The following is a 27,442-nucleotide window of genomic DNA, read 5'->3' on the forward strand; positions in this document are numbered from 1 at the left end:
ATTTTAAAAATTTTCTTTTGACATGAAATTTGACATAATAAACATGAGTGATGCTGAGAAACCCTTAACCTGGAATTCTTGGTTGGATCAGCATTAAAAACCTTTAAGTTCGGCACACATCCTGAACCTGATGAATACACACTGAAACAAGACTTACAACAGCTGTAAACAGGAGTTACAAGTTTTCCCTCCTCATTCATTTCCCCATATATGGACAATAGGCTAAAGACAGCTGGCTGTCAATCATCTGAAGTGTGATTATGAGCAGCAGCTCCAGCATACAGAGCGGATGCTACGCCACAAAACCAATTCATCTCCCATCAGCTGCTCATAAACAATCCATCAATATCCTCACTGAGATCATCTGTGTCCAGAATGAGTCCGCAACAACTCGCACATTGTTGGGGAGTCATTTATTGACACGCACAGAAATGAAATATTTATCATCAAGCAGCTCTTGGTTGGGAAACGTGATCAATCATTATGCCCTCCGGTGTACAAATCAGGATGGTTAAGAGAGGAATCGTACCGATGCTTGTTCAAGACATCAAACACAAGAATGTATTGATCTCATTTTTCAGCATGAAATGAGCTGATGTGAACACGGAGATAGGAGTTTATCTGCTGCCTGAACATAAGAGGAATTTAAAAGATGTGCTGTACATTATGCTGTATTGTTAACTGTGTGAAAAACAGTGAGTCTCTCCACCCTTCACAAGCAGGTCAGAGGGCAGGGGGGTTGTGATGGGGGGGCTTTTTCAGCTTCATTCTCTCCTTTGAATATTCAGCATTAGCTTCCCTTCAAACACCAGTTAGTATTTGTGTCATTCACATACATTCACAGTGTCCAGCCCACATGGCCTTTTGAGACACCAGAAATGCCTCAGTGGAGTGGAGGAACGCCGCACAGTTGGTGCTCAGACCACAGGAGTTGAACTGGCACCTCCAGCTAGTAGTTCACTCTTTGTAACACGGTGCAAGCTGGACTTGAACTGGCCGCCTCCAGTTCCCAGACCAAGTCCCACTGATCCGCAGTGTTACATTTCTTTCAAAGTAATGTGTGTGCTTTTGACTGTCATTGTCTTTGAACCAGTTTCCCACAGCAGACTGCACATTTTGCAGTGCAAGGACAAAACTAGTGGTCTTGCTAGCCATCACTGTGTCCCTGTGGTACATTTTTGTTCTTCTTTTGTTTTTTCTCTCATCACATTTTACTACATTTTTTGTCTCTCACACATTACGTTTACTCACATTGATGTCCTGCCCTCCACGCGCAGTTTGTTACATGAAGGAGTAATGATGCACTCCCAACGGGTTGCAAAAGTGATCATACAAATGCAGTTGCAGACCTGCAATTAAAATGTGCATCGATAGACAAGTAAAAAGTAGTGCTGTCAAAAAATATCGCGTTATTAAGGCGTTAACGCAAATCAATTTTAACAGCGTCATTTTTTTTTTTAGCGCGCGATTAACGTTCTTTGTGACCTTTGTGAAGTTTTTTATAAGCTGTGGCCACTGCAAGTAACATTACAAAAACTACAGGATCCGATTGTAAACCGGAAACAAAACAATGGGCACGCCCCACTCATGTTTTGGTCTCACCTGCTCGCTAGCTGTGAAAGTGTAGGCAGATGTGAAGCGCGAAACGCTGAAATGGATGCGTTTCAAAAAGTTGCCGGATGGGTCGACTGACAAGACCAAAGTTTGGACAGAGGCATATGGATACAGCAACTAAAAACAAGCTTACTGCAGCCATAGCCAAGTAATATTCATTCTTTCTGGAGAGAAATAAGAGGCTGCGTTGAAAAGCCTCTGGTGAATAAATAGAAGAGCATCATAGTCTGACTGCTTGTATGTTCAGAGGAAACTTAAGAAAGGAAAGTTTAAGCCATGGTTTAACTGCACTATAGGCTGAGTCCTAGTTTACAATGATGTGCACTTTGTAACTTTATCTTGTATCTTTTGATCCCTTAGAAAGGGTTGTTGAAGGGGCTTTTTTGTAACCAAGCATTTATTTATTTATTTATTTTTGCCATCTGTTTATTGTTAAAATGTGTGAGATTCGATTCATTCAAATGTGAATGACTGCTCAAAGTGAGAATGTTAGTGTGAAATATAACACTACACGTTGTTGTTTTCAATAAAAAACATTTGCACAAAGCAAACCTATCCATATGTGTGATTAATTTGCGATTATTCGTGAGTTAACTATGACATTTATGCGATTAATCGCGATTAAATATTTTAATCAATTGACAGCACTAGTAAAAAAAAGTGATCTCCACACTAATGCATCGCAGGCAGAATTGAGATCAGGATTTTCCTTTTTTTAATCTTGCAGCTACTTCACAGAGATCTCTTCACTGTAGTTGTTTGATATAGGTTTGTATCACACATCAACAGATCATCAGTATAATATATTTGTGTTGCTGTCTGGGGATATGTGTGGTTTGGGGCACACAGTGCTGTGACTGGATATTTGCTGGTTTGGGGATTAAATCTGATCTGAATGAACAGTTTAACATCTCGATCTGCTCATGAAGGCACCACACTGTGGTTTGGTGTATTTTAGAAGTTCACTCCGGAGCTGAGCAGAATCACAGCCTCTCCATTCTTAACTAATCAAAGCCCCACCCCCCCTCCACCCTAAATCCCTCCTCTCTGTCATCCTCCTCTCTTTCTCCATCCTCGCTAACTTTGACAACAAACTCCAAGCTTGTCAGAGCTAAACACACATATTGTCCCGTTTTGATCTCCTTTTCACTCAGCACTTAACATGGATTTTCCATCCTATCTTCTTTAAACGTTGACACCGTGTACTTGGTCCCACGTTTAAGTATGCGTGGATACTTTCTCAGGATTAAAAAGAACTTAGCAGGTTGAAGGCTCTGATGTTGAAATGAGCAGCTGCTGTCAGGAGGCTCACAGGCAAGATGCGGGTGGATAAGTGGACTACTTAAGACTGTTTGTAGGGATAAAGGTCTGCAAGGAGACAGCAGAGAGAAGTTTTATCTGAAATCTGGATTCAAAACACAGATGTGGAAAAAAAATGAAATAAAATAACCTGTAGCTGTAAGGTTTCCTGTTAGAGAGGTTTGAATTTCTTAGCTCATATGCCATCCCATATGACAGTCTCTTATTTTTGAGTTTATTATTATTATAGCCATAAAAATGATTTCTAAATGTACCTTTACACAACTGAAAAAGTTATTATGTGAGAAAAATACATCACTATTATGAGAAATTAAGTCAGGATTTAAAGAAGCCACTGAGATATATGAGAAACTTTATGTGTTTAGGAAAAAAAAGTGACACGATAGTGTCATGACCCTTTTCCTTTTTTTGTTTGTTTTTTGTTTTTGTTTTAGAAGCTCTGTCTTGATTTTAGACTTGATGTTGGAATTAGTGATATGTCAGTGAGGGTCCTTAGAGGGATAGAAAATAAAACATCTGTGTGTCCCAAAAGGGACAGATGGGTTGTTTCCAGGAACTCCCCCTTCCATCCCTCCTCCCACACACACACACACACACACACACACACACACACACACACACACACACACACACACACACACTCACACACCACACACACACACACACACACACACACACACACACACACACACACACACACACACACACACAGATGGATGTGGTGACATTGTGATGAGTAGAGCAGGGGACAGAGGTCACAACCTCAGGGGGTCAGAGGACGTGTGTGGAGGCGGGATGCTCTAAATAGACAATATGTGTGTGTTTGACTCTGATGCTGATGATCTCAGAAACACACACACGTTTGTACCTTTATGAATTTTAACTTTTAATGTAAGTTTATTTGCAAAGTTGAGAAACAAAATCACTGATTTTTCAGACATTTTATGTCTTAACTAAACAGCGACAGAGGAGTCAACTTGGCAGGGGGATGTTGTGATCACATGGTTAGACTGCCTGCCTTCACAGTCGTGTTTTCTGACAGTCTGACCCCTCTAACTCATTCTTCTCTCTGTCCTCACACTAAAGACTGTGGTCAGGACCAGCTGTGGGTCAACAGGCAGATCTCAGCCCAGAAAACCTCTGTAACCTGCAGCCAGTGGAACAAGTTCCGACAAACAGCATAAAAAATGAGACAACAGCCATAAATAAATAAATAACGAGAGCTGATTATTTATGAGAGAAAATGATCAACTGAGGAGTAAAGGAAAAGTACTGCTGATTCTACAAATATTCTGCTCTGCTCCTGCTTTTGCTTTTATTATTTTTACTACTGGCATTTTAGTCTTTATCAGATAGAAAAAAGTGCAGACAGAGACAGGAAACAAAGGGGTGGAGGGCTGTGATGTGCAACAAAAGGTCCCGAGCTGGACTTGAATCGAGGATGTTGTAGTTCTGTGGCGCAGTATGCACCTTAACCATCGGGCTGTCAGGACGCCTCCATCCTTAGTCTCAGTCCTTTACTGATGGAGGCTCAGTGATTCTGCAGCTGTAAGAAATCAAACATCTGCACATGAGAAAGGTAAAAGACTGAACTTCTCAGCTTGCTGTGTGCAGACAGTAAAGTAGAGCTGCTGATCAACTTTTCTCAGTTTCTTTATAATAAATAACGAGGTCATTCCAAGATAAAAACTGCCTTCGCTCCTCGCCAGAAGGTTTGTTCAGCGCTCGATGGAGAAAAGCCTTCGCACCGACTGATGAAAGGAATTAAGAGAAGTGGAGGGAAGGGACGCGGCCTAAATTTGCTGCATAAGTAATTTTCGATCAATACCTAACATTAGAAAGTTTGTTCTTTGAGGCTCTTGTACCTTTCATCAAGAGAGGAGAGTTCACCGCTGTATGGGGCCAGAACACTGCAAAAAGTGACGCGGTGCAGATGGATGATGTTTCGGGAAGCATTGCTGCAATTTATTGATTAAAGTGATGATTATTGGTTTACTAAAGCAGTCAAATAACAGCTATAGTCGCAGGTTAATTTACACATCCAGTGTACAGGATCTTTTACTTGTAAATGGAGTACTTCACATTTACTTATGTATAGTAAAGGATGAGAATACATTTAATTTGTTCAGAAACCTCTTGTTTGTTGTTCAGTGTAAAGCATTACAAAGAGCTCCACTGTCAGGAGGGGAGTCTTGTGTACAGGTGTATTTCATAAGATATGCCTTATGAAGTGATACTGAGGGAAATGTGACGGTCGTGATCACTCAGTGCGATCTTATAGACCAAAGAAGTGTTTGTGGTTTCTAGTTTAATCAGGCATGATTCTTATGTGATTATAGGCAAAACTATTCTATTGTTTCCAATGTTTGTATGTGTTGGATATGTATAATTTGCTTGTTTAGGCCTATATTTGGAAACGAGACTGTATGAATGTTGAACATGAGATTTAAGATGCTCCATCAACATTAGAGCTGATCTGTGGCAACATTTCGGTTTTCCCCTTTTCAAAAATTGACGCTGGTGAAAAGGAAATTAAGAAAAACAAAACAACTTGCTGGACAACAGTCAACTACAGGAAACACATCAAACATGAGAAGCCATTTGGCACATCAGTACCTAGAAAAGCTCAAATCACAACGACAACAAAGCTTCAGCCAGACCAAAGAAGCCTGAAAGAAGCATTTGCAGCCCCGCTTCCCAATAAGAGTTCAGAGTATGGTGTAAGATCGCTGTCAAAAAGACGTGTCCATAATTAAAGTTTCGTTTTTGTAAAGTTAACAATTTGTGTGTCATAAAAGTTGTTTTGCACAAAATTCTGCTGTCATATACGTGAGTCTGTGAAATTGGGTTCGGGTTACGAGTGTTTTTATATGAGTATGAGTCTTAAAGCTGTGAGTGCAAAGTTAAGAGAATACAACTCATTTTTCTACGACTACGAAGTCTTCACTGTGAATACGAATTCAAGTTTACGGGTACGACTCGAAAAGTGCTGAAATGACGTCACTGAGGTCACAGTCAAGTCGCAGGGGAAAGTAATCGATCGGCGATTCCTCCAACTGCGTATGTGCATGCCCCAGACGCAAAACATGCAGGGCAACGCCGCCATCCCCGGAGAGACTTCACAGGCAAAGCTCTCAAGTCTCACCCATTGGGCGTGAGACACACGCACTTCAACCCATTCACATGTTCACACGCCGTATCTTGTATTTCTCACACAGAGAAATTAACAGGATAACACCCACCAAGTTGCGCAACTATTTTCTAAAACAGTGGAACAGGTAGAGGAAGTGGTGATGTGTCGGTCGCGGACGAAACGGCTCGTAGAGCCACTCTTTGAAGTGAACGATCAGAGCAGTCTCCTGCCTGGGAGCCGGAGCGGGAGCAGCTTTGTTTGTTTTTTTTATGTACTGAGCAGGATGGGGAAGGGCGGGGGTTACACACACACTTGCACTAAGAAATACTGAATTGAATAAATATTTTTATTTGTACCAATTTATGTGTCATTTATCAGATCAGACCCCCGTCCCCACCCCAACCCTCACTGCTGCTGCCAAATCTCACTCTGAACTCAGTTCAAAACTTAAGAGCCCTGCACAGGTAACATCAATAACGTGCATAGCCATTATTGATTTCATAAAATTGAATTGATATACATTTCTTGAACTCACATACTTATTGCTTTAGCTTGCAAGATAAAGATATTTACATGCCGATGAAGCTAGCTTAGTGCTATCGTTACTGGGATTAGAAGTGGGCCAATGCTAATTAGTTAGCACTAAACAACTATGAAACATATAACATTACCCCTCAAAAAATGCACTGTTCTCATAATTTTCGACCAGAGCATTAACAATCAAGCCAGATTTGGGATGAGTTAACGTGAACCAGTAACTTATTGTCTCAAATGTATAATTTCACCCGTGCAATAAGCAGGATGATTCATCATGTCCGGGTTTATTTCTCCATATCAACCTTCTCCCTCTTACCATGTTAACTTTACACAAAGTTACTGGTTCACGTTAATTCATCCCAAATCTGGCTTGATTGTTAATGCTCTGGTCGAAAATTATGAATGATAGCACCCAGTAATGATAGCACTAAGCTAGCTTCATCGGCATGTAAATATCTTTAGCTTGCAAGCTAAAGCAATAAATATGTGAGTCCAAGAAATGTATATTGTATAAAATGGTTCGATTTTATGAAATCAATAATAGCTCTGCACGTTATTATTGACATTACCTGTGAAGTCTCTCCAGGAATGGTGGCGTTGCCCTGCATGTTTTGCGTCTGGGGCATGCACATGCACAGTTGGAGGAATCGACAATGATTACTTTCCCCTGCGACTTGACTGTGACCTCAGTGACGTCATTTCAGCATTTTTTGAGTCGTACCCGTAAACTTGAATTCGTATCCTCAGTGAAGACTTCGTAGTCGCAGAAAAATGAGTTGTATTCTCAAGACTTTGCACTCACAGCTTTTAGACTCATACTCCTATAAAAACACTCATAACCCGAACCCAATTTCACAGACTCACGTATATGACAGCAGAATTTTGTGCAAAACAACTTTTATGACACACAAATTGTTAACTTTACAAATACGAAACTTAAATTATGGACACATCTTTTTGACAGCGATCTTACACCATACCAGAGCTGAAGAAATAACAAGATGCATCTGTGAATATAAAGCCAAAGACTTATGGCCGTTTTCTGTGGCCACATTGAAGTCTCACAGTGACAGCAGCTCTGTTCCAAGAGGCAAGAGCTGAAGTGACAGTAAAGAGCATCTGAATAACCACAGACGGGTGAACTTCACAAGCTACTCAGAGCTAAATTACAGTCACAGCTCATGTTACGACCACCAAATGTGAAATGAAAAGTTTTGTCCTCTTTTCTAATCACATACTGGACTCAACATAGCTGAGGTTTTGAAATCTGCTGTTTTGGAGAAGGAGCTCAACGTGAGAATAACAACTCACGGTTTTGCTGACATTATAGAGAATGCAGGAACTGTGGATGTAGTGGTGAGAGAGACCAGACTGTCCCCACACATGACGTGTTCTTCACACACTTTAAACCTCGCTTCACAAGCGGGTTTGAACGTCGGCCGCTGCAGCCGTCGGTCCAGTGAGGCCTGTCGCAGCGTTTTTCACCACAGTTCAACAACAACATCTGAGCTGACCACCAAACAGAGCTGTTAAACCTGCCAGATCACAAACTGATCATAGATGTGGTCACCTGGTGGAACAGCTCTTTAAATTATCTTACAAAAGGACTGCTACTGACTGCTGCGTTGTTTCTGCTTTGAAATTGTACATGTTTCAGTCAGGCATTACGAAAAACAATTCATAATAATTGTTTGCTCATCCTACTCATGCATGCTTTTAACTTTTATTTTATCTTATGAAAGAAGCAAAGCAGAAGCACTTTAAGTTAAAAATGCTGTATACACTAATTTATTAATAAATGGCTTTTTTCCAAGTAATTAGTCTTTCTTTTTTTAAAAATATCACAATAGCTATCATTTTGTGGCCTTAACATTGAGGTATTATTATACTGTAAGTTTTTGATATTGTTACATCACTTGTATTTAACATGATTTACAGATGGGTTATATATGAAATAATGATCTCTTTTGTTATTATACTCACAACTCCACATTATTTTGACTGCTAGATAGTAACCAATCCAATCATTTTTACCAGACAGTCAGGTTTTGGCAAATCATCACTTTTGGCACAACACTGGCTTCCACACAACACAATACTGCACAGTCGATGTGCTTGTTGTGAGCGGGCCTTTTACTACACATAACCTGGGATCCAACAAACAAGCGGGCTCAGTCAATGAAGTGTCCCTGGCCGCTGGAAGAAACACCCTGTTACTGCTGTCGGTAGTTATCCGTACACGCTAACAGCTGCGGCTAGCTGTGGCTCATGTCAGAGCAGACGAACTCTTTTCTCCACACCCTGCAGCTGCAGAAGCTCTGCTCCGACCTCTGCAATTACAACCCGGTTTGTCCAATTCCAACATAAAAACATACACAATCCTCCCCACTTCTTTAAGTGTATTCGGATGATCTCGGCTCTGATCTCCTCACCTCGTTAAAACACCACACACACAACAGTCCCTCTCCAATCCCACAAACCCCTGTGTCTTAACAGCCGTTAGTAACGCTAAGCCCGCTCTAAGCTGCAGCGCGGCTCAACACTGAATTGCTAATTGAAAAGTAAAGCGGCAGCGATTAATTTTTGACAGCGTAGTGGTTTTAAAGACGGCGGCCCCTCCTCGAGCTGCGGGCCCCAGACTCCTGCGGTTGGTGTGAGAAACCCCGGTGAATCAAAGCTCCGTCTGGGCTCTCGGGGGTTTCTATCCCTTCGTCTCTCCATCCTCCCATCCCGCCATCGCTCGGCTGGGTTTTAATGCCTACCTGAGGGACTGAAGGGGAGGGAAGCGAGGGGAAGCCGAGGTTCTCTGACTCCACATCGATACTTTCTCTCTCCAGCTGAGCAGAATCACAGCCTCTCTGCTCTTAACTAATCGAAACCCACCGCCCCCACCTCAAACTCCCTCCTCTCTTTCTCCATCCTCGCTAACTTCAACAACAAACTCCAAGCTTGTCAGAGCTAAACACACATATTGTCCCATTTTGATCTCCTTTTCACTCAGCACTTAACATCGACTTTCTTTCGTATCTTCTTTAAACGTTGACACCGTGTACTTGGTCCCACGTTTAAGTATGCGTGGATACTTTCTCAGGATTAAAAAGAACTTAGCAGGTTGAAGGCTCTGATGTTGAAATGAGCAGCTGCTGTCAGGAGGCTCACAGACAAGATGCGGGTGGATAAGTGGACTACTTAAGACTGTTTGTAGGGATAAAGGTCTGCAAGGAGACGGCAGAGAGAAGTTTTATCTGAAATCTGGATTAAAACACAAACTCCAGGATTGACAACTGAGTAAGGGTAGAGAAGTAACATTACTGAACCGTCAAATCGTCGTGTTTTAAAGAGGCGTAGAAATACAACAAAACATGGTGGAAAAAAAGTTTGTCACCTACGCCTTCATGAACCTCATACTGATGGAAATACGTCACAAAACACAATCCATTTTCCCAGTATTGCAAGATTTCATTGAGCTGCAGATAAGGAAAAGTCATTCTCTCCATACATTCAACATTAGTCACAGTATCCATCCAGTCAGTCTTTGGAGGTTCGGTCTGTAACCGTTTTCATGTCACGGCTTTCTTGCTGGCTGCTATCTTTGATAGATATTTGTCTTGAGCCGACAAACGAGCCTAAATATTGTTCCAAAATTCTGCATGGAGATGTTCTGCCAGCTGTTCTCCACATTTTCTCTAAAACAGATCATCACACCTGCCTTAAGATATTTTCGTTTGTTCTAATCAAATTCTGCCAACAACTTCTCTCCAATGACCCAAACTGGTGGAGGTAGACTGCACAGAGCTCGTGTTCAACCCATGATCCTCTGAGGTGGCAAGTTCACATTCCCTTTCCCAGTTTAATGAAACCTTATTTACTGAACACTGAAGTTTCCTGTTTTCCTTTTTTTATAGTCAGTAAATGTGTCATTTCTCCACAGCTTCCTTCATCACTTTCTAGATTGAGACGATGATGGTCGTCTAGTCTTAATGACTCAGGCTGCCATCTTTTCAGATACATACTGCTCATTAAAAACTTTCCTTATTATATTGGGAGAAAAAAGCATAATCCAGGACCCAGCATCCTGTTTATTTCAGTACATTTCTGAAGTAGTTAAAAACAGTTAGTGGTACTAAGCTGTACTGTATCGGGGTCGTATCAAACAGTTTACAAAACATTTGCACATGAAGTATTTTTCAGTTTTTCCCCTGAAACTCTCCCATCCAACTGTGAGATCGTATCGATTCTAAACAGCCGCAGATCTTCTGCTAATCTTTTTATCTTGAGAAAAATAAATCACTCCCAGCTGAAACACAGGAAGTTTTGGGAACATCAATAATGGATAAATATACTAATTGGATCAACATGACTTTCTGATCTCGCTAAAAACTTTCACATCCACAGCAACTTCAGCAGAAAGCAGTTAGATATCAACCGGTGTTCAGTGCTGCTCATGAGAAATTCATTTCCAAGATGAATATGTGCTGAACTTTTAAAAACATGGATTTCCTCCACCAGGAAGGTAGGAAGAAGGAGGAAGAAGAAACAAAAAAAGACAGGAGAAGAAGGAGGGAGGGCAAAGAAAGAGGACAGACTTTGGTTGGCTGGCTTGCTCAGTCGATCAATGAGAAAATCTGAGACCAAAGAGACTGAACCTCTTGCTGCTTTTCAGATTTTCTTTATTCCACAAGGAGGTATATGGACAAAAAACAAAACAAAACAAAACAAAACACAGAAATAACCTGGTAACCATTTAGAACTTGATGGGTGTTAAATGATGACTAATAAGACTGATTAAATGGACATTTTTAAATGTTTTGTCTAAAGCACAGAGTGTTGCTCTGACCTGCAGTTTTGGTGTCATAGACATTCTGTCTGGTTTCACCACTTTTGTGGTCAGTTATCTGGTAATCCTGACAGTATTTTCCAAGTTCAACCGAAGGCAGACTGGCCCAATAATACATTATGTCAACACTGATCCAAACACCGGGGCTGAAAAGCAAACAGAAAAGAAGTTAAAATCCCCCAAATCAGAAGCACTCAGAGGCCTCAAAATAACAAGTTAATGCATTTAGCAGCAGCCACACTGCACACAACAGCCAGAGAGGAGGACCGGAGCAGCCGAGAACATCCAGGACCACAACCCACCGAGTCCAGTCAAGTCATGGTGGGACAGCTGAGGCAGAAGACAGCAGGGTGGCAGTTTAAAAAGACAGCTACCTTTGCTGGGTGTTTAACACTCTAACCCCGCATAAAATCAGATTTAGTTTCCATACCAGACACTCATGTATGACAGATAGTGTTATACTCGTATCTTTACTGGAGAGAACTCTGGCTGTTACTGCTTTATCTTTGTTTTATGTTCAATTAAAGTATCTTTTTTGTAACCAAAAATACAGATTAAGGGATTTCCAAAGGGAAAACAAGTGGAGTGTACTGGTTGATTTGTAGCTTTCAATAGTGGAAACAGGCTAACATTTCAACACTACTGTGTCTTCAACAGACTCAAAATGGACAAAGACCTGAGGGAAGAACATACACAGTCAGCGCAGAACAGGGATACAATTATCATTGGATAACTGTTTGAACAGGATTTCAGATCTATTGGATAATGGATCCAGTGGTGGGAGTTGCCATAGTACTGAAACATTAGTCAGTTTGCACAGTTAAGGGCTGCAGATCAATCAGTGTGCTCCAGTCCCTTTTGTCTCTTGGTGCTTTGGTGTCAAACTAAGAGGTCCCTCATTCAGCTGCATGCTGCTGCAAGATGTGTGAAGAACTCTGCTTCAACTAGATTAAATTATTGTTTACTACTTAAACATCGTGCAGACGGTGAGGTACTTATTTCAGCTGAGCAGTGTCAGCAGGTCTTCTCTTCAGTCTCTATTCAACCTCCAGGAACAAGCCGGGGAAGGCTCCATGTAGGCGAGACCTTGCTGCACCACCGTCTGCTGCTCATTAGAGATACTGCTCTGAACTCACGAAGGCGACTTATGCCGAGTCCACATGTACAAGGCTTAAAATGGGGTTTCTCCTCCTTTGTCCAGACAAATAAACTTGCACGCAGCAATATAACCTGACCCTAAGCCATGTTGGCCAGTCAGAAGCCTGAAAAAAGCTATTACTGGAGGGCTTAAAGGTCCCATCCTTCACCATCGTCAACAAGTCAGATAATGGCTTCCACTCTGTCGTCACAATCCAAAGACACAGTTTTCTCTGCTCACGCAACACAGCATCAGTTTCTGAATGTCTTCACCCTGAAAGAGGTTTTCTAAAAGGCCAAAACTCATAGAAGAAGCTACATTTTGAAAAATACCCGTGGACATGAGGACTAGGCATCAGATGGAGAGTTTTTATCAAGTCCTCTTTTTTCTGGACCACAGGGGGTGGACAATGATCAGAGAGCTTATCGAGAAATTGGCCAACACAATTACAGTGACGTGCCCCCGCCCCCCGCCCCCCCAGCATGTTTTTCCCCTTACTGCTGACACCGCACCAATCTGTCTGTCCATCTCACGCTCCACTTTACCATCACTCCTGAACAAAACCCAACACTTACACTCCTTCACTCCTTACTTGTGACTGCTCACTTTTTGTTGATGCCTTACTTGTTTGTGTGTCGACTGAGTGATATGATGGTGTTTGAAAAGAAGTGTTATAGTGGGCTCTCTATGTACATGAATGTGTTTCTGATATTTTGTCTACTTCACAGCTTTACAAACTACAGTTATTAATTCTGAGCTGACACAGTGGAAATAACAATTGTAACATTACACAATTATTTGTGAGGTTATTTTTATATAGATCATTCTAATCTAAATGATTTAATATAGAATTCTACAAAAATTCATAGTTAGTTTAAGAAATCAAATCTCTGTTCACGACTTGACTTGGTGTGCACTGGTGAGGGTGTATCTCTTGGTGGGTTTTGGGGCTGGTCTGGTTTTAAAGTCCATCCTTGGTTTTTACCAGCTGGACAGAACGATTTCTCGTGTTCTGTCTGAAAGCATCAAAAGTGAGAGCTAGTTTTCAAACTTTTCAAAGGTCTGCAGGTTGTTTCCTGGTTCTGTGTGAAGGAATGTGAAGGCGAGGAGAGAGGAGGAGGAAAACGTTGAGCTGGGACTGCAGATTACAGCTCGTGATCAATACCATCAATACCTGATGTTGTTCATACTGAGGACTGATTAAAGGCAGAGGGAGACAGGGGAGGATAAGAGATCCTGTGCATGCAAGAAAAGAGATGACAGGAAACAATCAGGGAGAGAGAGAGAGAGAGAGAGAGAGAGAGAGCAGAGAGGGTGTGTGATACATGTTAATAATTACAGATAGAGCAGCTGGAAGGTCAAAGGTCAAGCCACCTGGAGGTTTGTTCCATGGTCTCAGATATGAGAAGAAGATGGAGGGAGAGACCACTGTGAGAATCTTTGTTTCACTATTTAATTGCTATGTTTTTCCCGCTTCACTCTTCATTTTCATTCCAAAGTTAACTTACCACACTTCACATGTGGAACCACAGCTTTAATCATTATTCACCTTTAAATTATGAACAGGCTTCATCTTTTCTGTTTTTAAAGTGAATGAGATGAAACATGAAGTTCACTTTAAATATCAGCCAGATGGAAACAGAGACTGTGAGGACGTTAAAGAGATGTGAGATTAAAGGAAGAGATCGATCTGCTTCTCTGTGATCACAGACTCATTAAAACACTTCTGCTCTCAACTCATAATGATGTTTTTCATCAGAGACAGTGTGTGTGTGTGTGTGTGTGTGTGTGTGTGTGTGTGTGTGTGTGTGTGTGTGTGTGTGTGTGTGTAAGAGAGAACCCAGCGTTTCATTGGTCAGACAGGAACACAGGGGTCCAGAATACTAGAAGTGATATTTAGTTGAAGATGTTTAAGAATTTAAGTGATATGAATATTTTGTTTTCACCATCTTTAGTTTAAAGTTACAGTATTTTAAAGATTTTCTTTATTTAAAACCTCGCTTTTTTTTTTTTTTTTTTTAACATATGATTTATGTTTCACATTTTTCCAGCATTTCATGTATTTCCAGTTACCTCCCTCCATTGTAGATTTCACTGTTGGTGGCAGAGTTTGCCATTTCTGTGCTCCATTAAAAACATTATTTTCCCACTTACAATGGATTTACAGGAAATGATTGGCTTGTAATGCAAACGGAACATTTCCTCCTGCTGCTTTTCAAAAAGCAGTCACTTGGTGAACCGTGGGCTGGTTTTTATTGTGAAGCAGCCACAGGAAATGCAGTGATTTGTCATCGAGTTGAGTGCTGACTGGCGTTTCCCACTTAAAATGTGTCACTTTCAGTCAGCCATGTCAGGGAGCCAGCATGTACAGCTGCAGGGCCCTGAATACCACGTTATGAAATACACCTGTGGGGACATATGATGTCTGCTGTGGAAAAGGTCTATTAAAACAACAATCCGTCCTCTCAGTCTACTTCGTGTGGTTGCAGTGTAAACAGACATGTAGCTCCTCTTCTTCTTCTGTTGGATTTCGATTTAGTGTCGCACTTCTGTAACATTGTGGGACTCTTGGCAGACATTGAAAAAACTAAATGTTTTTACCAAAGCAACTGGGAGTGATTTTTTTTTTTTTTTTTTTGCTAACTTTAAGGAAAAGTGTCAGGAAATATCTGAAAAGATCTGAAGACCTGAATGAGTGACAGGTGAACTGGGTGCACGGCATAAACGGACTCAAAGTGAATAACTCCATCTAACTGCTGCTTTATTTACTTCCTACAGCATTTCAGTCTAAACACCACAGAGGTAAATACAAACCAAGCCTCAGGTTAAAGAGACGGAGAAAAAAACAGGAGCACACATATTTGACACTCGTGGTCTCATTTTCATCTTTATTCCACACAAAGTCAACAACAACAGCAACACATTTGAACAGAGCACACGTTGTTTATAAGATGCACAGTAGATTCTACCTGCTGTGTGGAAGTTCAAGGGAAGAATTGAAACATGCACTATATCACACACACACTCTTAAATCTGTAGGTTTACTGTATAAACACTAAATACATGATAAAATCAAAATGATTAAGAAAAACTGCTCAACACATTTAGTGTGAAACTCAGTTGCTGTTGAAAACTAAGCAAACACTTTTTAAATCACCATCAGTGTGTTCATCGCACATCAGACGTGACAGCTGAAGTCGACAGACAGACTGAAGAAGCTGTCTGACGTCTTCAGTTTCCCACGAAAGATTGACAGAAAGAAAATCTGAGAAAGGACCGAAAAATGTAAAAAATGTTCCCTCGGTATTTATCATTTTTATATTAAGTCACAGAGCAGTGTCACTTAATCATAAATGATCTTTACTGTGCTGTAAAGATCAATTTCCTAAACTCATCAGCAGTTTTCTGAGAGCGGTTCAGTAACTGAGCCACATGTTGTCATTTGTTTTCCATGCTGCTGTAACTGAAGGAAAAGCAGAAGGCTCTTTCAGACACTTCGGTTGACTGCCTTCACCAAAGAGGCTTCTTTTTCTGGGTGGATGACCTGATCTTCCTCACTTGTTACTTACTCTTCAACTCTTCCTCTCTGCCTTCTTTATTTTTCTCACCTTTCCTCCCCCATGAGGCTGCCAAAAACAGATTTTCTCAAACTGTAAAGAGTGGTGGAGAAAACGAGAGATTAAGATCTCCGAGCTGTCTGGACCTCCTGGACGTGACGTGTGTGTGTGTGTGTGTGTGTGTGTGTGTGTGTGTGTGTGTGTGTGTGTGTGTTTTCAGAAACCCATCTGATGAGCTTTTTTCTTTGAAGAACTTGTGAAAAGCTTTGACACGCTCGAGCTTACAGGTGTGTAACAGTGTTAGAAGCTTTCTGACAGCACTAACTAAACTGACAGGAGATGGAGGAAGAAGAGGAGGGAGGACAGAGAAGAGGAGGAGAGGAGTGGAAAATATAAAATTAAAGCTACTGAAGTGTGCAACAATGTCTAATTTGCATGTCAAACAGATCAGCAGTTTCCAAGAGTCACAAAAATCAAAGTAAAAACATCTAAACTCTGATTATGACACAAAACTGTCTTGATAAATATCTCGATATATTTCTCTTTCTGCATAAAACTCTGAGCACTAAAACCGTGACAACATGTTAAAACACGAAGGTCCTGACCAACAGGAATAATGTGCAAAACGTATCACCAACCACAGTCATGCTGGAAAATGTCGAAGCCAGAACAAATTACACAGTTTGCTTTGCTACACCTGTAACCACACCCACCAGTGATGTCACGGTGTACTGACACACCTTTGTGTACACTTCTACCTCACTGAAGCCAGGCGAAGAGACAAACCACTGGAGGTCAGCAAAAACATTTCAGCTGCTGTTAAGCTGTTAAAGCCTTCCTTGTAAGAAGTGATGTTAGTTCCAGGCTAAAAGCTACTTCATGCCTGCTGTTATTAATATGGAATGTTAGCAACATTTAAGAGAACTTTTCTTTTACGCTGCAAGAAAAATAACATTAAACTGTAAATGTCCTATTATTGACTTTTTGTTTCTCTCAATAATCTGTATGAACTGACACATTTCAGTCTTCTCCTGCTTTTCTATTTTTTGCTGCATTGTTATAAGAAGACTTTCCCATTTATTGGCCCTTCTAGCGAATCTTAAATACTGTCAGCTCAACCAGTCGATCCTTCTTGTTAAAACCAAAAGAAAAAACAAAGAGTCACATCTCATTTTCCAAGTGGCTGGTGGTTAAAAAAGTGTTCAAATGAAAGGATGAAAAGTGACTTAAAAAGGAAATTCACTCACTTGAAGAACTAGTCAGTGCCAGGCAGACAGTCACGTTAGCCACAACGACGACACCAAACAGGATCAATGCTCACTGTACAAGATTAACAGACTACATTACGCAGCAATTCTGATGGTATACTATATACTGTATATGTACACATTCATATCTAGAGACCCCATCCCAAAAGTCAGATGGGAGCATGATGAAAGAAAGAAGCTGCAAGATGAAGAGAAGTCTTTACATCTATCAGTGAAGTATAAAGTGTCATCATTCGCAAAGAAAAGGGTCAAAACGAGGCAGGAAAGGAGGCTGCTGCTGTTTTCCTTCAAACATATTAAGTTCCACAAGGGTTCTGACATCCTGAGAGGGACAGAAACTCCAGTGAAGCCAGAGGGAAGTGACTGACAGGACATGGACAAAAGAAAAGCCCGTGGAGCAAAATGTGGACATAGGGAACCACGGCTGTTACTGAATTAAACAGGCTGAAGACACCAAGCTCCTCTAGGACCACGTGACAGACAGAACCAACTCTACAAGGCTGATGTTGAGTTCAGAGTCAATGTAAAGCGAGATCAAGGGAAGGAAGACATCTTTAAGAAGACTTACCAGCTAACTATCAAAATATCTTTTGCCCTTTTTGGACCAATTAGTACCCTAAAAAGACGTGCACCCCAGAACCCCTTTCATTGAACCACAGTGTTTCCATTGTCCCCTAAAAATAACGATATGCTTCGGTATTTGTACTTTTTGAAACATCTGCAGTGAGTAGTACTGCAGCCCCTGTGTCTGAGGATGCTTTTAGGCTGAGCCGTCTGAGGTGAGAATGTGTGTTTGTGAAGATACACACATGATGCTCAGAGAGGATGGAAAAGCTTCCAAAGTGTCATGAAAATAAAAGCAAACACCAAAGTGCTCACACACACGTGCAGGTTGAACTATGAGAAGCGTGTACTTGTCTTACAGAGGTCAGAGACAAAGCCTTCAGCAGGACAGTGGAGAAGTAAAACCAAAGAAAGTCTTTTTAGGTTGCTTCACTTTTTGACTCCTGAACTAGCAGAAAATGGAAAAAGGGGCCTAGACAGATTGATTTTGAGTGTTAAATCCATGTTTCAGTCACTGTTTCTGCAAAGTAAATCCACAAACACCTGCATTATGTTACAAGCATTTAATAAAAATAAGATGCTCTCACTAAGCTCTGTAATAAACTAAGTGGAAAGTCAACTGGCAGCGAATCAAAGGTTGACTTTAAATAAATAAACAGCAACTGCAGCGAGACAACGTCCAGCAGAAACAGTAAATAAATAGGAATGACAGGAAGGAGTTCAGAACTCAAAAAGACATCAATGCAAATCAGAATGTAAACAAGCCTTCTATCACAGCTTTCAAACAGATTAGAGAGGGAGCTTCCTCACAGCGATCAGTGTGGGAGACAAAACTTGATCCAGGCCAAACCTGGACCTGAGCTGGGTTTTTACTTCTCTGGCCAAGCTGCAGTTTGATACCTTCACCTGAAACATCTTTCCTGAAGACAAACCTTTGAACGAATCCACCTGAGCCTCGCTAATTTCAAGACTCAGCTACAACTTAAGTGACCACAGAGTGAATCCACGCTGCAGCATTTCAGACTCTGCCTTGGAGCAAAAACCCTACAACAGGTCCGGGTCTGTCAGGTACGACGAGGGGGCTCAGCTGGAGATACGGATTCGGTTTAGACCATGAAGCGGTGCTCTTTGCCGTCATGGGCCATAAGGATAACGTTGCGGTTAGATGTCCAGATGAGGCGGGCGAGCTTCAGGTGATTCTGGGAGCCCGGGGACGCCGGCTGCACAGGAGGAACCTGGTAGGTCTTAATGCAACGGAGCTGAGGCGCCGAGTTCAGCATCCCAATGCTGCCCAGCAGACTGGTGTTCATCTGAGGAGGGCAAGAAACACATGAGGCTGCACATTAGCCATCAATTAAGAAGCTCTTCTTCTGGTTAATCAGTTTATATTCAGCCTGTAAAGAACTGCTGACAGGTCCATCAGCACTTACCAGAATCTAAAGCTGTTTATTCAAATGTTAGAAAAAGCTTCAAATTCTTCACCGGAATCACGAAATATTTGATATTTTGTTAATTTTAATGAGTTTAAATCACTTTTATTAACTAAAGGGAAGGGTTTGAAGGTGGCTCCTGCATCCTTTTTTCATTTTGTGTCTGACATGGCCTCTCCCTGCTTCATCCTCTCTATCCTGTTGGTGCATACAGTCCATTCTGTACATACAAACTGCACTGTTTCAGTCAATAAACATGTTGGTAAGACTCTCATCACAGTTCCTGTTAGCGATGGACCTGCTGAGCCCTCTGAGGGAACACTGAGTTTAACCCGTGAGGCTTCCGTCACTGCGTCCTGTGAAGAAGGCCGAGCCTGAAACTGCACACAGTAAGAGTGTGTGTGTGTGTGTGTGTGTGCGTGTGTGTGTGTGTGTGTAGGAAAAACACAGCGAGTAGAAACTCTATCTTTTCCTGAGACGACACCGCCCCTCCGTCACTCATGCTCACACAGACAGACAGACAGACAGACAGACGCACGCACGCACACACACGCACACGCACACACCACACACACACACACACACACACACACACACACACACACACACACACACACACACACACACACACACACACACACACACACACCGACAGAACGTCTGCCAGCTCATTACCACAGCAGCCGTCTTGTCGGCGCACTCGCAGTGGTTTATGCTTACAGTAATGCCATTAGTGTGTGTGTGTGTGTGTGTGTGTGTGTGTGTGTGTGTGTGTGTGTGTGTGTGTGTGTGTGTCTGCAGACAGTGGTGTCAGAGGTCGTAAAGACCTTTCATTCAAAATAACAGTTCTGGGAAGACGATGAGCAGTGTGCGTCTGTGTGTGTGTTTATCATTTACCTGTGTGATCGGTCACTTGGCTATGTGTTGTTTATTGAGATGTTACTGATATTTCTTTTGTGCTTGCAAACTCTTATTTGTAATTTATTACATTATTGTATGTAAAGTATAACAATGTAAATAAATGAGAATAAAATGAAATTACATATGCAATAATTACAAAAACAAAAAGCCAGGGGAAAGCATCAAAATGTGTAAAGATGAAATATAATGAATGAAAAACAGAAAAATGAAAGAATGACTAATAGTGCACAGCCTGTTCATATATTGTTTAAGTAGATGCTTCATATTTAAAAGCAGATTCAAGAATCAAGAAATAAAATCCATTAATTTTCTTTTACTATTACTAAAAATTATCCACAGAAACAGATCTTCATCATCCTGTTAACCACCATCTGAAAGATGTTCTTGTAGATTTTCATTCTGGATTTGAATAACAAATCTCACAAAGATATTTTCTACAATTTTCAGTCCATAAATAAAAATTGTTAGTTTGTGAAAAAATAAGGACTGGGTGCTCATCTGAAGGCACGATTAACTCTCAGCAGAAATGTATTTACACTGGTGTGTACTGTGTGTACTACACAGCTGCTAAATACACACAACAAAAGTGACCGACAATAAAGTACAAACAAATGAATGATTAATTAACAAATGAAATGACTTCTCTGGAAGAAACCTTCTCATATATTTGATCTCTATAAACACGTCATGAAGCCAAAAATGCAGCAACAGCAGCAAAACAGAATCTGCAGGCTTCAGAATAAAACTGGATGGACTTTTTGACAGCAGAATCCCAGAGACGCACTTAAACTGAGCCTCTGTGTCCTGATGGGACGCTTCCTTCATGGCCATACAGCCAACACATACAGTAGAATGTCTGAAACTCCAGGTAACAGTTAATACTCAGGTGTGAACAGATGCTTCGCTTTGGCAGCAGCCACGTGATTTTAATGCATCTGAAAATGCAGCTGGAATTTCATTTTAGACCAACTTCAAACTGTAAATAGGGAGCAGGGAGAAAGGCTTTCTCTGTGTGAACTGGACTGAAAACTCAATCTTTTGAGCTCTTGAAGATTTTAGAGAAAACATGTCTTGTCTATGTGTGTGTGCTTGTGCATGTGTATGCGTGTGTGTGTGTGTGTGTGTGTGTGTGTGTGTGTGTGTGTGTGTGTGTGTGTGTGTGTGTGTGTGTGTGTGTGTGTGTGATTTACCTGCCAGAAGGAGATGTGGCTGTCAGCGTTAGAGTATGTTGCCAGGTAACGACCATCAGGGGCGAACGACACCGCAGTGATCGGACCCTTATGACCATGGATGTTCTACACAGCACAAGGAGAGGGGGGGGGGTAATTTAAAAAGTGAAACAGAATCAAATGAGCTTTTCACAGGAGCTGAACTCCTCAGATGTCGAAGTGAAAACACTTTAACAGTTTTTTTTTTGTTTTTTTTTTACTTTCCAGATGCAGCTCTCATCAGTGAATTGTTTGGTGAGGTTTTTTTCACATTACTGTGTGGTTGTCAGAAGTATCAAGCTCTGGGTCAAATACAGTGAAGAGAAAACTCACAAAGAAGAAGAAAAGAAAACAAGAAGCTCCCTGCTGGCAAAGATTGATGTGGTGTAAACATGTGAGTCAACAGAGGAAAATGAATAAGAACATGAATAAATTAAAAACAGGTGAAGGTTTTCATTGGAAATCCTTTCTACCAAAGAAACAGGCCAGAGGGGAAATAACCAAACATGAGTACAACAGCAGCATCCAGTCCGTGTACAGTACAGCAGAGGTACTGCTATGGAACAATACTACTGCTACAACTAATAAACAAATACATCCATCAGTCAGATAAACATAGAAACATAGAAATGAAAGCAGGATTTCCATCAAACACAAAGCAGTGCTGAGCTGTACAGTAAGACCCATGAATGGAATCCGAAGGTGAGGACTGTCTCTTCCTCACTGTTAGTGACTCATGACTGTCTGAGCCTATGTTTACACATAGCAGGGTACTTTGGGTACTTCAAAAAATGACATGAAAATATATGCGTTTTGCCTAAGTGCAAACGTAGGGTGAGGTAACTGAAAGGCCTGATGGGAAATACACTACAGTGCATGCTGAGGGAGAGTAGATGGACAGACAGGCAGACAGGCTTCCTCGACTCACCACGCTCAAGTCACATCAAAAACAATCACGACAAACACAACACTCTCATCATGCTGCCGATAACAACCACTAACACCATGGCTGTAAAAAGAAAACTAAATGCGGAAGTATAATTAGAAATGGTTATGACAGAGAATTATTGTAGGAATATTTGAAAAGAGTGAATTGACTTACAAGACATTAAACTCACTGAAAAGTCCTGTACCCTATCAGATAGCCTCCGTCTTTATAGGCGTGTTACAGGATTGTTAAAAAGGGCCTGAATGATGAACTGATTAGATGTGTTATTTTATGGAAGTGGAATTCAGTTAGTAAGACGCTTAATAAAATGAGACAGTCAGACGTCAGAGAGGAGTGCTTCTGTCTGCAGCTGGAGGTAAACATGAGCTCGTCTGGGTGCTGAAGGATTTCAGTGCTGAGCTGAAATTTGACAGATGAAGTTCAGTTCAAGTGTGATGAGTCTTTCCAGTCGGCTTAGCTCCGGCACACACCGCTGAACCACACCACCGTGACACCAGAGCCCTGTTGTTTTACCATTTTATCATCATGCACTCCAAGGCAACGGAGCTCTTCCTGCGTTATTCACTGCGCTGAATGGAAACTGATTCCCTGTGGATTCCCTTTCATTCCCTAACAGTCCTGTCTGGAATGTGGCTCTGAATGTTCTAACGTTCCAGGGTCCTCATGTCTGTCTTTGGTGTTAGTGGTTATTGACAGGCCCTGTGCCATAAAAACTTTGTTTATGTGAGTGCGTTTGCTGCTCTGTACGTCCCACCACTGTGCCACAATTTCATCAGTTTATGAAGTGTGAAGCAGTGTTATTGAGGCTTTATAGAACCTTTTCACAGATGAAAAACAGACTGGAACAAACAGCCACTTTACAGTATCAAACAGTTTTTATAAAAAACAAACAAACAAAAAACCCTCGAGCGTATCTCAAGCCCCTCCACATCGTTCCTCATCACCCACTGAAGATAAAATGAGAGCAATACTTGAGCTCTCCACAAGATTCCAGCAGCAGCAGCTCGAGGTTCCAGCCCGAGACTTCAATAACTTCTGCTCTGTGATAAATACCAGATGAAGAACATATTTGGGTCCTTGTTGAAATTTCATCACGGCGTCTCAGAAAAACTCGTTTTGCCGCTCAAATTTTCCTTGACAGTAAGTGTTTGGTTTGGACGGGATAATTCCATCAGATGAGGAGCAGCTTCTGGTCCAACAGATGCTGCCATTCGCCTCCAGAACTCAGGGGACAAAATAAAGCGCCGCTGCGCCGCGTGTAACGCAATAAACTGTCCCACCAGATGCAGGGTGTGTAAAGCAATAAACGCCCTTCCTGAAATCCCCACCCTGCGTCTGCCTGCGACTGGGATTACAAACTCTCACCTCCAGATGAGATTAAGACGCGTCGCCGCAGGCATCCCGACCATGAAATAATAACCCGTCTGTGGCGATTAAAGCAGAAAAAAAATAAAATAAAAACAACGCAATGAAATGAAAATCTCATCTTTTTAATTCGTTCTCTCCCTCCTCCTTTTGGGGGAAATCCTATTAGATTCCAGCGGTGTGCTGAGAAAAGAGCTGAATTATTTTGATTTCTCTCCAGCTTTCATCCCATCTACCTCCCTTTCCTTCCTCCCTCTCTTTCAACCTTCTTTGCATCCTTCACCTTTGTCAGTTTTTCTCCTCCATTATTTTTTCTTTGGCAAGATCCCAGACAGCATTTTCCTTCATGACTGTTGTTAAAAGTAAAGTAGTCAAGAGGACAGTTGGATTATATATGAATATGACACCAACGTCCATATTTTAGGATCTAGATCAAACCTGGATTCATTACATTCGTTCAGCAGAAGCCTTCAATGGCAGCAGCCAATCTGGGCTTTAGTGTCTTACTTGAGGACAATTTGAGATGTGGAGCCGAATAAACTAACCTGTTCTACCACCTGAGCTACTTCTTTGTATCTTTACACAATAAGTGCCTTTAATTGCAGACAATGAGCCGATGAATAGAGGATTCAGGTTTTCAAGTGAACAGCTGCTTCATGTCTGAGACTCAATGCCAAATGCTGACAGCCTTCACTTTCCATAAAGTCCAAATGAAATCCCATTTAGCCGTCCTTTACAACAGAATTAATGTCAACATGTTTCTCAAATGTACTGTTTTTTTATTATTGTTAAAAGGAAGACAAACATCTTTGGAGAGTATCAGAAATGCTCCTTTTTGTCTCAGTAGCTCCATACAGAAACCACAACGTCATTACTCCGTTAAATCAATGAAAAACTTAGAGTCATGTAACCAAAATTTTAAATTTCTTCCTTTTGGTTTTTCCTGGACAAGTGATTTAGAGAGCAGATACTGTACGAGTGTGCGTAATCATTCTGATTTTATTTCTATTCAACTTTAAAATCTAAATACTCATTCATAATTTAAAGAAAGGTTTGGGGGAAAGAGATGAATTGGAAAATGGAATGGATTTATAAACGAATCATTAAATGCAAACAATAAAATAAGTGTCTTAAATTACTTTCTTAAACGTATGAATTTATCAGTTGATAATAAAAAAAACTCTGCAGAAGTGTACAAATCTCCCTGTGGCTCAGTCCAGGCTCTGTGCAATGCCTTTACCTAGTTTGAACAACAGCATGCCAAGAGTGCACCACAGTAGCTCTGTGACTGAACTACACTTTGAATTACTACACTCAACAGTATTTGCAGCATTTAAAAAATCTGAGACGGGGTCATTTAAATGTTTTCGGACATTCTGAGGACCTGACAAGACTAAAAAAAACATGCATGTACACGGAAAGCAGAGAAACAGGATGCAGAGTAGAACTGTTTAATGTGCATCAAATATTGATGCTTTCATATATATTATGATGAGTGTGTGTGTGTGTGTGTGTGTGTGTGTGTGTGTCACGGTGTACTGCCTACCAAATCAATCAGTCTATCAGAGAGCAGTGAAGCACACTGAAACCATTTACAGCACTATGTACTCCAATACACCTGACGCCTGGGGACTGTGGCTGTGTGTGTGTGTGTGTGTGTGTGTGTGTGTGTGTGTGTGTGTGTGTGTGTGTGTGTGTGTGTGTGTGTCTGCCTCACACAGAGGGTTCATACCGTCTTATTTCCATCCTCTATAACTAAGACGGCTCTTAAAGCCCACCTCCTCTTAGACTTGATTTAAGTGACCTGATGGAGGATTTGGGAGTGTTCTAATAAAAGCAAACACATTTTGCTTTCAATATAACAAACCATACACTGCATGCATATCCAGGCACTTTCTATTTATGTGTTCATTACACTGAGTTGCGTTATGAGGTATAGGCCACTTGGGCCCAAGTCTGGAATAGATCGTGACAGTGTGCACTGGAGCAGGGAGTCTGGGCCTGACCGAGCTCACAAACAAATATGTATTCAACTAGCTGTTCAGCCAGCATTCAACAATAGCCTCGTCCTCCTTTAAGACTGAACCCTGGCATACGCTTGCAGTTCTGCATGGCAATGCTACAGTTTGCAGCAAACAATGACACTCAGGGGAATGCTAACCAAGCTAATGGCCATGCTAAAGTGCCGTGTTAAACTATTACCAAAGAGAGTTAAAGTAAAGTCGCTTCATTAAGCGATTGCTAGCAATGCTGGCACAGTTAGCTTTCCCTTCAAAAGGGAAAGCTAACTGTGCTAATTACTAGCTACAAATAGTATGAGAATTACAGCTAACTGAATATATTGGATTGTTGAGAAAATGCTAATACAAAAGCACCAACCAGTACTGAAAACAATAAAGCTGATACTGCAACACTTGTAGATAGTGTACATGTGAATGCAGCTGGATGTGTGTAAGAGGCAAGGCTGCACAGACAAACAGGAAGTGTTTGAACAGGGAATGCTGACCATGCTTACAGTGTGAGCAGTTGGAATCACTTTTGTTTTCAGTTTTAATTTTAGATTTTAATTAACTCAGAAGATGCTAATAAATATCAAGGTTTGATTAGATCAGAGGTTCAGCTTGTGATAGGTCTGCTAATGATCAAGCCCCCCGCTAGTTCCACCCCTGATGCTGACAATGCTACAGGGGGCTTTATAGATCTGCATTAAGGGGTTCCAGAGTAGCTGTGCCCGTAGCCACCACAGCTGACATGCACTTCCACAGAAAGGTAACTGCATGTCAGGTCAGTTACTGATATACCATGTGGAGACTGCAAGACCTGTGATTGGTCAGCTTTGGCTGCTTTCTCCATGTTCCTGCTGCTGCAGGAGAACATTAAGCAAGTTGAACTAAGTCATAACCTGTGCCACAGGCATCTGCGGTGGGACTGCAGTTAACCCCTTTCCGTCAAGTAACAATCCATTTTAACCATATGTGATTCTTCAGTTTATGGCTGGCTACGCTGGCTATGCTTCGATGGGACGTACAGTGGGAGGTGCTAACTGTGGCGCAGAGCTACACCGTCGGTTACACAGCGTTTTCTCTGGTTTCAGAAAGAAACAGATGCAGACACACAGAAAGATCAGTCAGATTGTTTCTTTGTGTTCAATTAGTAGACTCAGTAGAGTCTGTTAAAGAAGCAAAGCAAGCAGCTGGACACACACACACACACACACACACACACACACACACACACACACACACACACAGAGTAATGCTGCTGACAAAGGGCTGTTCATGGAGGCTGATCAAAGCTGTGGCAGATGGTCATGCAGGGAATAACTAGCTACAGTTGGACAGACACACACACACACACACACACACACACACACACACACACACACACACACACACACACACACACACACACACACACACACACACACACATTAATGGATGCTAAACGAAAACTCTGCCTCTCATGTCCTTCTTCCTCTTCTCTTCCTCCCGTTCCATTCCTTCTCTTCCCTCCTACATTATCTCCTTTCTATCTCATTCCTCATCCAAACAAACTATTTATTTAATTATTAAACTTTGAATTAACAACATATATTGCCACT

The 27,442-nt window shown here is 41.4% G+C and overlaps 1 protein-coding gene across 3 annotated transcripts in view; it reads right to left on the minus strand.

Annotated features, from left to right (window-relative positions):
* Nucleotides 1–15,445: 15,445 nt before the first annotated feature.
* Nucleotides 15,446–27,442, minus strand: part of LOC139348442 (WD repeat-containing protein 7) — a 106,913-nt gene continuing 94,916 nt past the window's right edge. For all 3 annotated transcript variants that reach the window (XM_070988552.1, XM_070988553.1, XM_070988551.1), the window contains 2 exons: nucleotides 21,510–21,614; nucleotides 15,446–19,278 (listed from right to left, as the gene is read on the minus strand). In XM_070988552.1, the coding sequence (XP_070844653.1) occupies nucleotides 19,075–19,278; nucleotides 21,510–21,614 (309 nt within the window). In that variant the 3' untranslated portion in view covers nucleotides 15,446–19,074. The remainder of the gene's footprint in view (nucleotides 19,279–21,509; nucleotides 21,615–27,442) is intronic.

This window comes from Chaetodon trifascialis, chromosome 20 (genome assembly GCF_039877785.1).
Source record: "Chaetodon trifascialis isolate fChaTrf1 chromosome 20, fChaTrf1.hap1, whole genome shotgun sequence".
NCBI lineage: Eukaryota > Metazoa > Chordata > Actinopteri > Chaetodontiformes > Chaetodontidae > Chaetodon > Chaetodon trifascialis.